Below are 14,601 nucleotides of genomic sequence, written 5' to 3'. Positions count from 1 at the left end.
TGTTCTCGTGTACTGAAGGGAAACACAACGGTGATAGAAGGAGGGGGAAGTATTTGTACTCTTCATTTCACTCTGTAGAGTAAGGTCACCACGGAAGGCAGCAGGCCCGTACCCTTAGGTTCCTGGTGTCTTGCAAAGCCCGCAGTCAAAAGGAAACTGAAGGAGGAGGGGGCGAGGGTAGAAAGTTGGGCAAATTGGTGATTTATAGTGATTAAAAGAAAATTAATACTGAACCAATTATCTCATTTATGACACTCTTCCCTTGTCCAGTACGAGAACAAAAAGAATATAGGGAAAGAGATGATACGTGCGCGCAACAGACCGCTACGCCAATAAGCATTTGCCTCGGTTCCACACCATTGCGGCGTGGTTCTTTCACGGTTCTGGCCTCGCGGGCTTCCTCTGCACCTTACAAGTCTCGGTAGCCAGAATTCCCGAACCAAACTCTCTACAAATGTCCTCGACACAATGCGAGTTTTCCTCGGGTGCGTTTCTCCTGCGTGCAGGTGCAACGTGTGTAGACCATGCCTGTCTACGTCTCCTGGATTCTGGTGTTCGTCCTCAAGAGCCACCAGGTCCGTGGGGACGCACCGCCCAAGGACCCCGACTTCGACAAGAACGTTGTACGTACAGCGTGCATGTTTAGACAGACCCACTATGCACCAACTCATGTTTACAAACAAACCGGAGCGCCCCTAGAGGCACGCCATCAGCGGCGCGCATGCGCGATGGGGTGTAGGCAAGACGCGCGCCGCCGCCCAAAAAAAAAAAAAAACCATTCGATAGCGATAAAAAAACAGTGAGTGCGCAGGGGAGCTGGTGGATGTTGACCATGATGTAGAAAACCCGAGACTGTGGTAAAAGCAGGGAAACTCCGTCGAAGAAAAACAGGGAAAAATAACGTCTCAAACTCAGCTACTGCGTTTATTTCCTCAATGTCTTATATATCCACAACCTAACCACCGACCACCGACGTCACAAGGTCAACCTTTGTTATCTATGCAATCCTACCCACACTGGTCTTCACCTCAACCGTAAACGGTGACCTCAATCCCAAACTGAAAGCTTAGGACCTTGAACAAAACAAGCACACGGACCCACTTCCTTTCTAGACGGAGTTTGGAAAGGCTGTGCTTTATCTAAACGAGAGCTGATATGACTTCCAACTGAACCCCTGCTCGCAAAATGACTCATTGCACATTCATAAAAAGTGATATCCACCGGTAACAATGATAAGCATACACTTGTATGCTACGTTTACATCGAGCCTACTTACCACAAGCATCCTTCAAATTGAAAAGTCTTTAGAATCCTGCCCTTACTTTTTATCACAATTACCGCGTCAACGTGTGGTCTACGGGCCGTTGTCGTTTGAACGTGCGAACGATAGTTGCAAGAAGCAGACGACTTTGAAAGAGCAGGCGACAGCTTGAACGATAACACGGACCTCTGAACGTGAGGACGCACTGAACGTGGTCCGGACAACTTGGCGGCTTTCCCGCGTTCATGTTAGTACTAAATAAATAAATTTCACGACCACAGGTATTTGTGATTTCAATCCAAAGTGCTTTCCGCCCAAGCAATCGTGGTCCGACGGCGTCGGATTTTCTTTTATCACGGCACCTATCCACGTTTTCGGGTGAATCGGACATGCAGAAGACACGTGAGAACTGATATTGATATCTTTCCCGGCTCCTTTGGTGCAGTAACAGTCCCGGCGTTTTGACGAGAAGGCGAGTTTTTCTCTGGTTTCTTCCAAAACAACCCAGGTTTCTTCTAAAACAACCCGCATGATCCCTAAAATATATGCGATTAGTAAAATCTCAATATAAAATAATTTATCCCAAGCCGAAATTAACACACCCGTGCCAAAGAAAAAAGATGTATAAGCTACAAAACAGACGGAACGAATGTCAGTCGTTACGTTCCTACATCGCTTGCTGTGACTTCACGTCAACGGCCGTTGTGGTGACCTTGCTGCTACTGCTGCTGAGCGCGTACCTTCTCCAGCGAAAAATTTTCGCCATTAAACTTCCTTTTCTATCAGGAACAAGTGGGAACTCAAGTAACTGGATCGTGAAGAAGTAGCGCCAAGCTTCGCGCGTGGTCGCCACCTTGGCTCATGATATGAGCAATTTCTCCTCGACGTCTCCATTTTTGGTTAACCGATCTAAGTTCGCAGGTCGGGTAACTTTATAGAGACGTTTCTTGTGTACCTAGATTTTGATTTTCACACACTGGCGAAACCAGCGTACACCTTCGTACCACCACCACATGCGGTGTCGGTGCTTGGATACATTGATAAATAATTTTCCTGTATTGAAATATGCAAGATTATAATTTTAAGAATCCGTGGAGATGGGCATGATTGATGAGTTGATTGCATACATAGTGCCAAAGACGCTTATATTGGCGAGGAAAACCTTCAGTATGACGATGCTTCATGGTGATCTTGGCGCGTCTCTGGATTGAGTGCAGTTCACACATATGCAACCTAGAACCATATGCAACACATATGCAGCGGAGCTGGTCCGAAGACGTCGCAAGAGGCTTAAAAACCAGTCTGGTCTGTCTCGGTGTTAGTCGGTTGCAGATGTGTGAACGGCGCTTTAGAGTTGCCTAAGACTCCCTAGAATTACCCTCTTGAAGCTTCGATGATTCGAAGGGGTCGAAATGGCGATTTCCATAACAACAAAGCCATATTAGCCAGTCGCCTTGTGAGGTTTTGGTCTGCTGTATGTTAGAACTTGTTTGTGTTCGGCTAGCGGGCAGGGAGGGCAATGGAGCTACTTTTGCAGGATCTAGTGACTTTAGTAGGAACGACCATCAGCACGATGCAATGACACCACGTGCGAGCCATGTATAGAACCTTCTCTAAATTCAGTGACATCTGGTGGCTCAAAAAGCAGTTACAATTTTCGACAAACGAATGGTTGTCACAAAACTGCATTTCATCGAACAACGTCAATTTCGCACGTCAATGGCAAATGAGAATCGGTTCTTCGATTCCCTCATAATTATTTCTGATCAGAACAAACGCCGACCCACGTGCCCCTTGATTAAATTTCCGTCAGCGAAAGGCTTCAGAGCCAAACTTGTTCTGAGAGTGATTGATCCGCGCTTCGAAATACACGTTTATGTAACCATTGTATCTAATCCGTGCTTCGTGCTGTAATGACGTCTTGAACGTATAGAGGTCTCGTATATCCTCCGCGGATAGTATCCTCAACATTCTTCATGAGCTTCAAGCAAACCGTCATTATTTTGGCACAGAATCACACCATAAACTGAGATGAATGAATGGATGGATGTATATGGCTATACCCATTATAACGGGCGGCAGCTTGCAACACCTAGCCTAGAAACTAAAAACCAAAAAGTATGATTCCCGTCTAAGCCAATTTGCTTCACCTCTGCAATTTTGTAACTATCACAAGGCGGTGTGGGATATCACCAGGATGGCCTTTAAAGTATTAGGCACAAAAAAGAAAAAAGAAAGACAACGCCTCCGCTTTTACCTTTCAGGCTAAGGAGTCGCAAATTTTCCTCTGGTCAAACCTAGTCGGAGTTACCGTAGCACCGGGCTCACTGGGAGGCAAGGTTGAGACTTTGGGCCGGAGCCACGAGGGAGGCAGTCCCAATTTTCTTCTGTCCCACCTGTTCCCCAGCTGTGCTAGGTAGTTTAACGTCATTCAATTCTCCCTAGATAATTTCAACCAGTCTTTCAATCTTCTCTTTGTCGTTAAAATGCACGTATTTCGATGATGTCAGTCACCAAAGTTGCCAGACCGAATTTCAAAAAGGGTCTATTGTGATTGCGCCGCCAGAGCGAGCTGATCGTGTCCAAGGGGTACCCCGTCGAAGAGCACTCGGTGACCACGGCGGATGGATACATCATCGGCGTGCAGCGCATCCCGTACGGCAGGGATGGCCGACACGGGGGCCGCGACTCGGTCAGGCCGCCTGTCCTGCTCATGCACGGACTGCTCAACTCGGCGGCGGACTGGGTCATCAACTTCCAGAACCAGAGCTTTGGTGAGAACCTGCAAGTCTCCGAGTGCACTTTTCCGCAGAACACGGAGGCAGCAGCCAATCACGCCGAAGAAAGGATACCAGCGTATGCTAAAGCTAGAAATATTATTAGCTCTGAAAAATGCAGAGAATAAGCAAGCAAAACGTCAAAATCTTTGCCAGTTTTTTGTGTTTGTTTAATATTTTTTTTAATTATTATTTATCGTTTGCTGGAATCGACCGCTACTATTCACCATCATCGGCTGCCTGTGTATTTTGCAGAAAATATGCATTCCCGTTTTTGTTTTCCTTCTTTTTTGTGTTGCATATTTTGGTAGTTTTCTTACAACGGCGCGTAGCCACGTCGCAATGCCTGCCAGGATGTATTTTTCTTCCATTCTGCATTTCTGACTAGTTTTCTCCACCTTACCGAATGTTGTATATATGCTTTTAGGCACCTGATAAATGATTATTTATTCATTCACATACATCTGCTCGTGCATAAGCGGTGGGTGAACAGAAAGGAAACAACAGACATAAGAAAAAGGTCCCCTACTTCTGAAAATAGCATCGTCAAAAAATGATTATTCATCACATCAGCAAGTTTAAAACGAACGCAAGCAATCAAGTGTTTTCAGAAAAAACAAACAAACAAAAAAAAAACACAAGGACGAAAGGCAACGACTATACCTTCAAAGACTGTGCTAATCAGCTTTCCTTCGTTTTATGCGGTTCACACGGTAGTGGTAGTTCACACGGTAGTGGCAGTTCACACGGTAGTGGTAGTTCAACGTAACAACTCGTTCGTCTAAGTGTATACAAATGGTCGGTGCAGGGTCCGATGCACTAAAACACGCGTAACCATCGTTCGACAGGCTTCATCCTGGCAGACGCCGGTTACGACGTGTGGCTGGGAAACGTGCGAGGCAACACGTACGCCAGGGAGCACGTGACCCTGGACGTGAAGAGCGACAAGTACTGGGATTTCAGGTGAGGGACAACACGCCGTCAAGAGGTTTACAAAACAAGGTGCCAACGCCGGCTGAGTGCAAATGCGCCTGGCGCAGAAACCAGGTTTTCGTCGAGTGAAGCGACTGCTCGCATGCGCAAGGGACTACAACTGCGCCACCGCAGCACAAGCTGTGCGTCAGCGTTCGGTTGGTCGGAGGTCCTCTAACTATATATGACGGCATACGGAGGCCTTGTCTTCCACATGGTAGCGGAGAGCAAGTCGTCCGTTTGTTGCGCAGGAGTTGCGGTGACGTCAGCATGACACCGAGCTCTGATTGGTTTTGATTAAAAAGGTAGAGGAGCTCTATGGCTTGAGGTCTACCCACTATCCTTCCAATCGAGCCAATCAGAGATCGGCGTTCTGACGTCCTTGCAACCTTCTGTGCAAGAAGCAGACGAACTTGCGCTCCTCATAACACGGAGCAAAATGTTCTTGAGCAGGTATAGCTCGCGTGCTAATAAAACCAACAACACGTTTAAATGCACTTCGCAAGATATAGCTCGCCCTACAAACACCTACTATGCCTCCTTCAGAGTACGTACGGTAAACAGCGAAGTGGTTTAGCGCCACGTAATTTTGCCGGACGTAGTATCGATACCGAAGTGCAAAGATTAAAACGAAAGATGTAAAACCGTTTGGTATACCTCTAAAAACTCGTAACTGGGAAGTCTTTCCGGGACATTGCCGTAATCCAGTTTACATCGGCCCACGTCCAATGGGAAGCAGAAAATGTCGGCCTTCTGTTTTCCCCGGTATAATTTCTCCAACACACGGGCACACAGCACTTATAAGTTATGGCCTATAAGGCGTTAGCCCCACGCACATTTGGACGCTCGCAACGCAAACACACTGTGGCGCAGTGTTGCGGAGTTGCCACTCCGGAGTTGGAATGATTCCGCAATCATTCCTCATTTTTACGACCCCGGAATGGAATGGGAATGGAATGGCGGCAACGTTGAGAAGAATGGAATGGGAATGGAATTAGGTGCCTTTTGCCCGGAATGGAACGGGAATGAAATGGGGCACGGTTCTTCTTTTTTTTTGTGTGTGTGTGTGTGTGTGTGTTTACGGTCAGCTAAACCGAGCCAGTCAGTGAGTCAGTTGCTCAGAAATAAAATGAGCGGGAAACTGCTAGCCTGCGAGGAGCCCTAACAGACCTATACGCCAAAAAAAATGTAACACAAAAAACGAGCGTCAAAGCAAAGAGCAAAGGGGGAAAGGGGGTGGGGGGAAAGTGGCGCCCTTCACGGACGCGCAGGCGTCGGGCATCGTGCTTCGATTGTGTTACACGAGAGCGAAACAAGAAACCAAGCACCAAGCAAAAGAAAAGAGAGCGGCAAAGAAAGAAACCGCCATGCACAACTCCTCATCGTCCTTCTTGTCATGCTTTTTTTATTGTTGCTGCGACGGTTTGTCGAATGCACGCGCGCGCACAGACTGAGATCTGGGAGCAGAAGCGACTCATAACTCGCAGAGCTTTGATAACTCGTTGACTCGGGCGCCGTCGAAAGATGATCAGGTATTGTTTTCTTATAGTTCGAGGCGCGTCGTTTAGCAGGCAGCCAACCCTGCTGCCTTCCACATTCATTCGTGCGCACTCCTTTGAAGTGCGAAACGTGAGTTTGTTTCGGCATTAAAACAAAGCGAGATTCACTTCCCTCTTCTCCTCTTGCGCTTTGCTCCGAGGCTTGTTTTTTATACTGCATTTGTAGTGTAAGTCCGCCTATTACTTGGTCTTCGTTCCGATGCTTGTTTTCTGTGTTATATGTTTTAGTGGGTTGGGGTTACAAGCAAGGTAGCGGATTCCCGCTCATTTTCTTTGAATTTAGTCTCTGCATACTTCGTTTCACCTTGCGATGGACCGCTGCTGACGCTACGAGTCACCCTAGGCAATCCAGTACCGTGAGCGGGACTGCAGGGTCACGCGACACTTAGAAGGCAGTAAATTGGTTTCGATGGCTCTCGTGCTGTCTGTTGAGCTCCATCGTAAGGTGAATTAGGCTTTCGTCACCGCTCTTGGTGCGACCGAACTGACTAGACCTGCAGAAATACCGTCCCGCGCCAGACGAGGCGCGACCGTTGCTGTGAGGGCAACTGAGAAGGAGAGCTGGGTGCTAGCTGCCACTACCGTACTGCCACTGAGGTTTTGGCTTCCGCGCGTCTCGGCTCTCCGGTCTGCATTCGTGCTCCTTGTCCTGGATCCTATATGAGGCGGTGAGAAGTCAGTTGGACGGTGTTGTTGAGAAAACACGGGGAATGTCAATTCGAACGGCGCGGTATTACGTCAACGCTGGCTTCCCGACCCGTCGCCACAACGCGAACCACCGACACCGAGGTAGAAGAATGAATCGGTTGGTACCGTCTGCTGCCTGAACCCGTCACTCGATCAGCGTGAAGAGGAACATCACAATTCGGACGAGAAGACAAGATAAATACAGATCGAGTCATGGCATCGTAGAAGACATTTTTCTACATTAGTCGCGAAGGAAATAACCAAGCTGCGCGCTGAAAGTTGTGCAACGAAACTATACATGGTGCAGTCGGCGTATATCATCGAACTTTATTCGCCATCTGAAGAGAAAACACGAGAATGAGTATGCGAAGGGCGGAAAAGGGCAGGGAACCAGCCAAAAATTGAATTGAATATGATAAGAAATATCGAGATTTGTAAAGCAAGCGTGAACTTATGCGTTTTAAAACAGGTTTCGTGGCATGGTCTATACGGTCCCTCATGCTGCGCCGCAGAGGTTGCATTTCGTCAGAGGATGTGTTCTTGCCCCTGCGCATGGAGTCGCTTCCAGCAGTGTACTAGCCGTGTTGCTGTATTTGAAGAATACAGTAATATAGCTTATTCCTGCGCCACGCACGAACTGGATATTTTTATGGTCTTATCAAACAAACACGCTGGCCGCGTATGTCTTAAAAGTCAAAGGCAAAAAAAGTTAAAAAAAGAAAAGAAAATGAGTGGATTTAAGTCTTGCTGTTTGTTGCGAGCCACGTGATCGTGAGACCGATGTCTTAAACAAGCATCGACATATCAAGGGGCTTTATCGATGTCTGCAGTACATTGTAAATAAACACTTTCTGCCACCAGCGGTCCGCTTAGTAAAAGTCAGTGCTTTTTTTGAGGAAATTAGCATTTTTTTTGCAAATTGTCTCTGCATTTGATAATGTCAGCTGTATGCTGCTTATGCCGGCAACAAAATGCAGCTGTCAAGTGACAATTTTTACGTTTAGGAATTAAAGGAATGGAATGGAACGATTCAGCCATTCCAGGAGTGGAGTGAGAATGGGCTCAGTGTCCCCATTCCTAGGAATTGAAAGGAATTGAATTATCGCAAGCTCTAATTCCCCGGAATGGAATTGGAATGGAATGGGGGTGCCCATTTCGCAAAACTGGTGTGGAGTCCCGTCGACGAGGGAAGGCATGCAGTGAAAACAACTTTGGTGTCGTCGCACGCAGTTGCTGCGTCCTTCTACGCCGCAGGTTCAGCGTCTCACTTTTTTTGGGTGCTCGCGAGCCGTCTGCTGAAGTTGCTGCGTCGCATGATCATCTTAGGGTGTAAAAATAACATAGCTTCGAATTTTAAAAAGATGTATCGTCATTCCCAGCTTCCAGATGCAAACATTGAGAGCCGGCAATACTGTGCCTTTCTCTTTAGTATTGTGAAGGCTATACGAGTAATGCAGCGATATATATCAAATACTTTGGACACTAACGCAGGAAACTCCGGAGTGAAATAGGAGACGGAAGCAGAAAGCGATCCCGGCGTCAGGGGGTGGACATCTATGCTCTTTGTCACTATTTGTGTGCAGTGCAGGCGAGGCACGGCCAGGTGAAGAAGGAAAGGAAGGCGGGCAGGGAGAGGAGGGCAATGAAGGGCGAGGAGAGAAAGGGAACGTTAGAGAGGAGAGGAGTTCTCTCCTCCTCTCTGCCTTCTCAGTGCTTGCCCTTTCTCCCCTTGCCTGGTGGTGCCTTCGCCTGTACTGTACTTCGTTTCAGCTTACGAAGGACCGCAGGTGACGCTGCGAGCCGTCTGAACGATACATGCGTAGATTGGTTGGGAGGTATGGTATCGTTCGATGCCGTCCATGATAGCCATTTTCACCGGAAATGCAGAGAGTGGGTCTTACTTAATAGAGAAATTGATCTATAATACATTTTTATACATGTTTCTTCTGTTTTCTTTTCTTTTTTTTTTTTTTTTTTTTGATGGAGCATAGGGAGCATAAGCTCGTGATATTGGACGTCTTTGTCATTTGATGTCAAAATGCAGTGTGTGCTGCATAATATACATGTGGGAATTCGCATAGCGATTTCGTACAATTTAATAATTATTTAGCTATTCTAACCTTGTTGACCTATTCGTTTTATATCTACCGAGACACGTCTTACGAGACGCGCCAATGGCTCCTAATGACCATAATTGGCGATAAGCATACACTCTTTCTGAGATCGACTTGAAATGGCTCTCAATGATGAGAAGTGATGAATTTCGATCATTATATTTTACTTTTTTTTACCCATATGAGCGGCTTCAAGTAGCTCTTGTAGGCTATCAGCACCTTCTTTTACCAGATTGACCTGAAATTATGGTGCCTGGAGCGTGTCTCCGACTGGTGTGTTTAGCGTCCTATTCCGCCCATACACCAAAAGTGGTACCGAAGTTCCAACAGATGACGTCCCAGAAGCCGAAGTGTCATGTTGTCAGATGTCGCGATCCTGGCGGTTAGTGCTAGAAATTCTGGCGAAAAGCCATGGCCTTCGTTATCCCGAAGCGCGCGAAAGGCGCGAAACCTTCTCCGGCCGTCCCATTCGTGCTGAGAGGGCGTAAGTGAAAAAGGAGAAGGAGGCGGCGTCTCTCCGCGGGGAGGCGCTCCCAACCCAGTCATCGATAGCAAGGCGCGATGCAGAAGAGTTCAAGAAAAAGTATTGTTACGTCGGGTTACTGCAACTTCTGCTTACAGATTTGTGTGTATTGTGGTAGAACGGTGAAGAGCTGCTCTGGGGACGTAGGTGGACAAGTTGTGATGCTTATCGCGCTGCCTTGTGCTGTGACAAGCCTGGACGTCGCGTTTCGCCCTCGTCGCCGTTCGGCGGCGTCCAGGGGGCGCGCCGCACCCGTCGCCCGCGTTTAAACTTAGAACGAGCAGGGGTCATTAATTATTTAATTCGAAATATTAATCTGGACATGTGACGAGTAGCGCTATGAGCGCGCCTTTTGATATATCTGGCTGCAATTTGTAGCGCCTGTAAAATTAAAAATAAAAAAATAAACTCAGTACGCAAAAAAAAAAAATATTTCCCTAAATAAAAATAATCAAACAGCACTTTTTTTTTTATCTTCGCACGTTGTTTGACGTAGCTTTTTGACCCTGAGCACGAGGTTTGGTACTATGTATAGTGCAGTCCGGTGTTGTCCTCCTTTAAATATTAATATTTATTACGCAATTTTTGCGGGTCATATTGCGGTATATTGCGGTCATATTGCGCATAAGCGCGAGGATTGCGGAAGGACCCTTTTAGACGCTATCGGTAGACAGTGTGATTTAGTAGTGTTTTTCTTCTTTTTTTGTGTGTGATATATGCTAAACCGGAAGGCTGCGGAACAAATCGAAAAGTAACTTATACTTTTTGTTTCTTAAAAAGAACAGTTATTAGCGCTCGCTCATGAATGAAAAAGCGGTTGAGCCACTGCTAAACTATGCCGATCAACGCCCCTTCTAGTTCACATGCAATATGCAAATAATTTGCCGGCAATGACGGGGGAACGGCGCCCACGAAAAGCGATGCCGAAATCGAAACTCACTTCCACGCTTTCTGCGGGGAGTAGCAGCAGAGCTGAGAACAGCGCTCGATCCAAGCGCTTAATCTCGGCGAAGCGAGCGATAAGAAAGCAAGCCGGCACAGTAGCCGCGTCATAGCGCTGATAGCACGCCGGTCGACGGTCCGGCGTTCACCTTCATATCGCCTGCGGGTGTACCTTTAAGCCGGGGCCTCATTGCTTATACATTATACAAAAGTCAGTCTGCAGATATCAGCCACCACGACATCCGTGGTTCAAATGCCGCGAGCCTAGTGTCCCCTTGAACTCGTTGCCGTGCGGCATTCGAAGCTCAGATCTCGTTGTGACTCGCGTTTAAATCTCTTTTGCAGACTGTTTTTTGTATGATGGATAAGCACTGTGAACCCGGCTTTAGAAAAAAAAATGATGGTGGTGAGATCACGACCATTTCGCAACAATTTCGTCATTTTTTTTTTTTTATAAACTTCATGATAATTGTAGGTACTGATTCAAAAGGTGGGGCGTTATCTTGTGAACGTCTAGTTTTTGGCACATTCAGCACAGACCACCGTGTCCCGTTAGGCACCTTGCGATGTAACTTAATTGATATGCAAACAGACAATGGGATCTTAAGAAAAAGAACTCTGGTGTATTTATAAACTCCAACCTTGTTCCAACCTGGCTTATTCGGTATTCCACCCTTGTATATTTACAGATTCCAAGCCTTAAATGTTTAGATTAGACGCGAAGTACTTCGCGATGCAGTGACTTTACACAGTTTCTTTCGATACGCTACCCTGTCTGTCATAGTCATGCCTTTGTTCGCCAAGAATGGCCGTACAAACTTCTCTATTACAATCCTAGAACTTCTTGTCCCATGGTCGTGCCTTGATGCGCAAATAAAACTGATAAAAAAATGTCAGCTTCGCACACACACACACACACGCACACACACACACGCACGCACACGCACACACGCACACGCACACGCACACACACACGCGCACACACACGCACACACACACGCACACACACACACACACACACACACACACACACACACACACACACACATATATATATATCCCTGAGTAAAAACGACCATGCTGTACTTTTCTGGTTTTTTTTAATTTTCGCATGTTGTGTGAAGTAGATTTTCGATCCTAGGCGCAAAGTTTGATAGTACTGCAAAAGTGCAGTCCTCGTGTCATCCTTCTTTTCATATTTGGTTATTATTTTTTACCTAAATTACGCAGGTGATATTGTTGTTTGCTTGCTTTATCACAAACCATCACATCCCGTTATGTAGCTGGCACTTTGTGGTGTAACGTTTTACGCAAAAAAAAAAAGCAAAAACAACAACATTTAAAAAAAAAATCAAATATCTGGTGTTATTTGTGCGGAAAATATGCAGGCAGTTTTTTTAAAGGGACCATGAAATGACCTTTTTACTTTTTCCAGATAACTTTTACATTAAACCGTCAATGTTCACTGAATGCCGAACAGGCATCCGTTTTCGTCTCGGTTAATTAACTTTTACACAAAAAATTATTGAAATATCGGAAATATCGACTTTTTCATTCTCTCCAACTGACCGCAAAAGAAGCCGTGACGTAGACCGTTTCCGGAACCGGAAGTTCTCTCGGCAGTAGGAGAATGGGAGTGTTAGCGGCAACGAGTTGGGGTGCGCCGGTAGGTTTTACTGCGCTGATGTCACCGACGTATTTCCTGAATCGGCGCCTCTCATCGCCGCATCGCAGCTGAGCGAAATTCAATGAGATATGTTGCGCTACAGCGACAGCATGGAACTAGTCCCATACGCCGGTATGCCTGTTGGGAAGTGCAGCGAGTCTTGTCACCACCCCGTCATTGTTGGCAGAAGGGCCGGCCCGTGTCAGTCGTTTGCAAAGCGACGTAGATGGCGTTTTTCGCGGCCTCGGAGATGCAGGAGCGAGCCGACGTTAAAAAAGATACGTTTGAACAACGAGTGTCAGCAAGAGCCACGTAAATACCTGCTTACACTCGGAGCGGACGCGCGCGCTTGATGGAAGTCTTGTATTCGCGCTGTTGGTAAGCGCTTCGGGACCGTTCTTTTACGATTGCAACTCGATACTGACGCGACACTCGGCAAAGAAAGGTTGGACCGGGGTCGACAGTGACGTGCAGTCTGTCAGAATAAAAATGGCATACCAATAACAAAGTGTACATACCGTGTTACGAAGGCAATCCATACGGCGTTTATTTCAGCTCTATATCACACAAAACAAGAAGATAGAATCGACGAGAGTCCCTTTTCGACGAGTGTTCGTCAACACTGCCTCGGAAAACAAGGGAAAGAGATTGACCTCCTCACCTCTTAATCTAGAATTGAGGTCAGTGATCAAACTATAATACGGGAAGGGTCCACAAGGGTCGCGCGGGCATATTCCATTTAGCACGCCAGCCGGTCGTAGGCAGACGGTCTTGCGACGAAGCAACGCAGCGCCGAGTCGGAATGCCTGCTAGGCCTATACGCTTCGTCGGAGTCGGTGAATCCAGCGTTCTTGTTCGTCGTGGTCTGTTTTAAGTACTGTTTTCTTGCTGCTTGAAGTCGGCACGCGCGGGAAGAACACGTAGAAAAATAAACGTTCAGTCAGTCAGAGTTTTGAAAGGAAGGAAAACAAAGAAAATAAATGTTCGTCGGTTGCCGTCACCTAGTAACTGGCGGCCCTGCCCTACTGCGCACGCGCAGTAGTTGCTTCGTTTACCACACGATAGATGGCGCTTGGCTCTCAGCATTATCAAATTTGGCAATTTTCGCCACACATCTCTAATTATGCTACAAAATGTGGATCTGAATATTATTTAACAAAACTTTTAGGAAACATTCGCCGGCTATTTATTGTTTACGATCGCGGTGCTGGTGAGGTAGGCTCTTACCCAATAGGCGATGTGGATTCGGCTGACGTGCACCGATTCTGCGTATGCATCGTAGTGAACAGGCGAAGGAAGGAAGACGCAAAAGAGTCCAGTTTTCTTTTAAAAGTTCTATAGCAAATAATTTTTTTGGGCTCCCTATTTTTGTGTTTTTGTGTTTCTTTTCACACCTTTTACGACGTGCGGTGGATGAAACTCGATTTTAAAATCATTTCATGGTCCCTTTAAGAAAAATCCCCTCGATCGTCCTTTTCTGTGACCAAACCTGCGCGGAAAGGACGGAAAAGCAAAAATGACAAACAGCAGTAAACAAATCAGACTTGAAAAGAAAGGGAAAAATCGCGACGGGTTTGGACAAAACAAATCACATGCCGCCTAAAAAAAAAAAAATTAATAATAATAATGGTGCCGGCTTGGCCCGCCTTGCAGATTTGAATGCAGGGCCCGTACCCCGGCCTGGGCCCTCCACAAATATAGCCGTGAAGCGCGAGCCCGGCCCGTGGCCAGAGGGCTGGCTTGTACCAGATCTCTACCTGCGACGGTGGCGGCTCGGCGCTTTTCATCTGCTGGGTCGGGGTCACGTGGTCGGACGGTGTGGCGCGCTTGCATTACGATCTGCGAGGAGGTGACGACCAACGTTACTAGATACGACCGCAATGATCGTCTGCTAGCGTCTCTACCTCTCCGCCCGCTTTCCTCTTCGCCACGCGACAACGCAACGTATTCGTACTTACGACCAATCTGCTCGCAAGGCTCACTACAAGGAGGGCTCACAAGGTGTCCGCCATTAGATTGCAAACAGTTTCCCAGAGTTGAGTTGCCTTCTCTCTTAAATGTAGGTTCTCTACCTAGCAGGTCTGGGACGTGGCGCCATCT

The 14,601-nt window shown here is 47.0% G+C and overlaps 1 protein-coding gene across 1 annotated transcript in view; it reads left to right on the top strand.

Moving 5' to 3' along the window:
• Positions 1 to 524: 524 nt before the first annotated feature.
• The window catches only part of LOC120847455 (lysosomal acid lipase/cholesteryl ester hydrolase-like), an 80,602-nt gene continuing 66,525 nt past the window's right edge, over positions 525 to 14,601 (top strand). Inside the window, exons 1-3 of the mRNA XM_042289319.1 lie at positions 525 to 623; positions 3,828 to 4,035; positions 4,887 to 5,001. Coding sequence (XP_042145253.1) covers positions 525 to 623; positions 3,828 to 4,035; positions 4,887 to 5,001 — 422 coding nt within the window. The remainder of the gene's footprint in view (positions 624 to 3,827; positions 4,036 to 4,886; positions 5,002 to 14,601) is intronic.

Source organism: Ixodes scapularis, unplaced genomic scaffold, assembly GCF_016920785.2.
Source record: "Ixodes scapularis isolate PalLabHiFi unplaced genomic scaffold, ASM1692078v2 PGA_scaffold12__126_contigs__length_90152505, whole genome shotgun sequence".
NCBI lineage: Eukaryota > Metazoa > Arthropoda > Arachnida > Ixodida > Ixodidae > Ixodes > Ixodes scapularis.
Note: the sequence above shows the minus strand (reverse complement) of the source record. Positions and strands in the feature narration are given on the sequence as shown.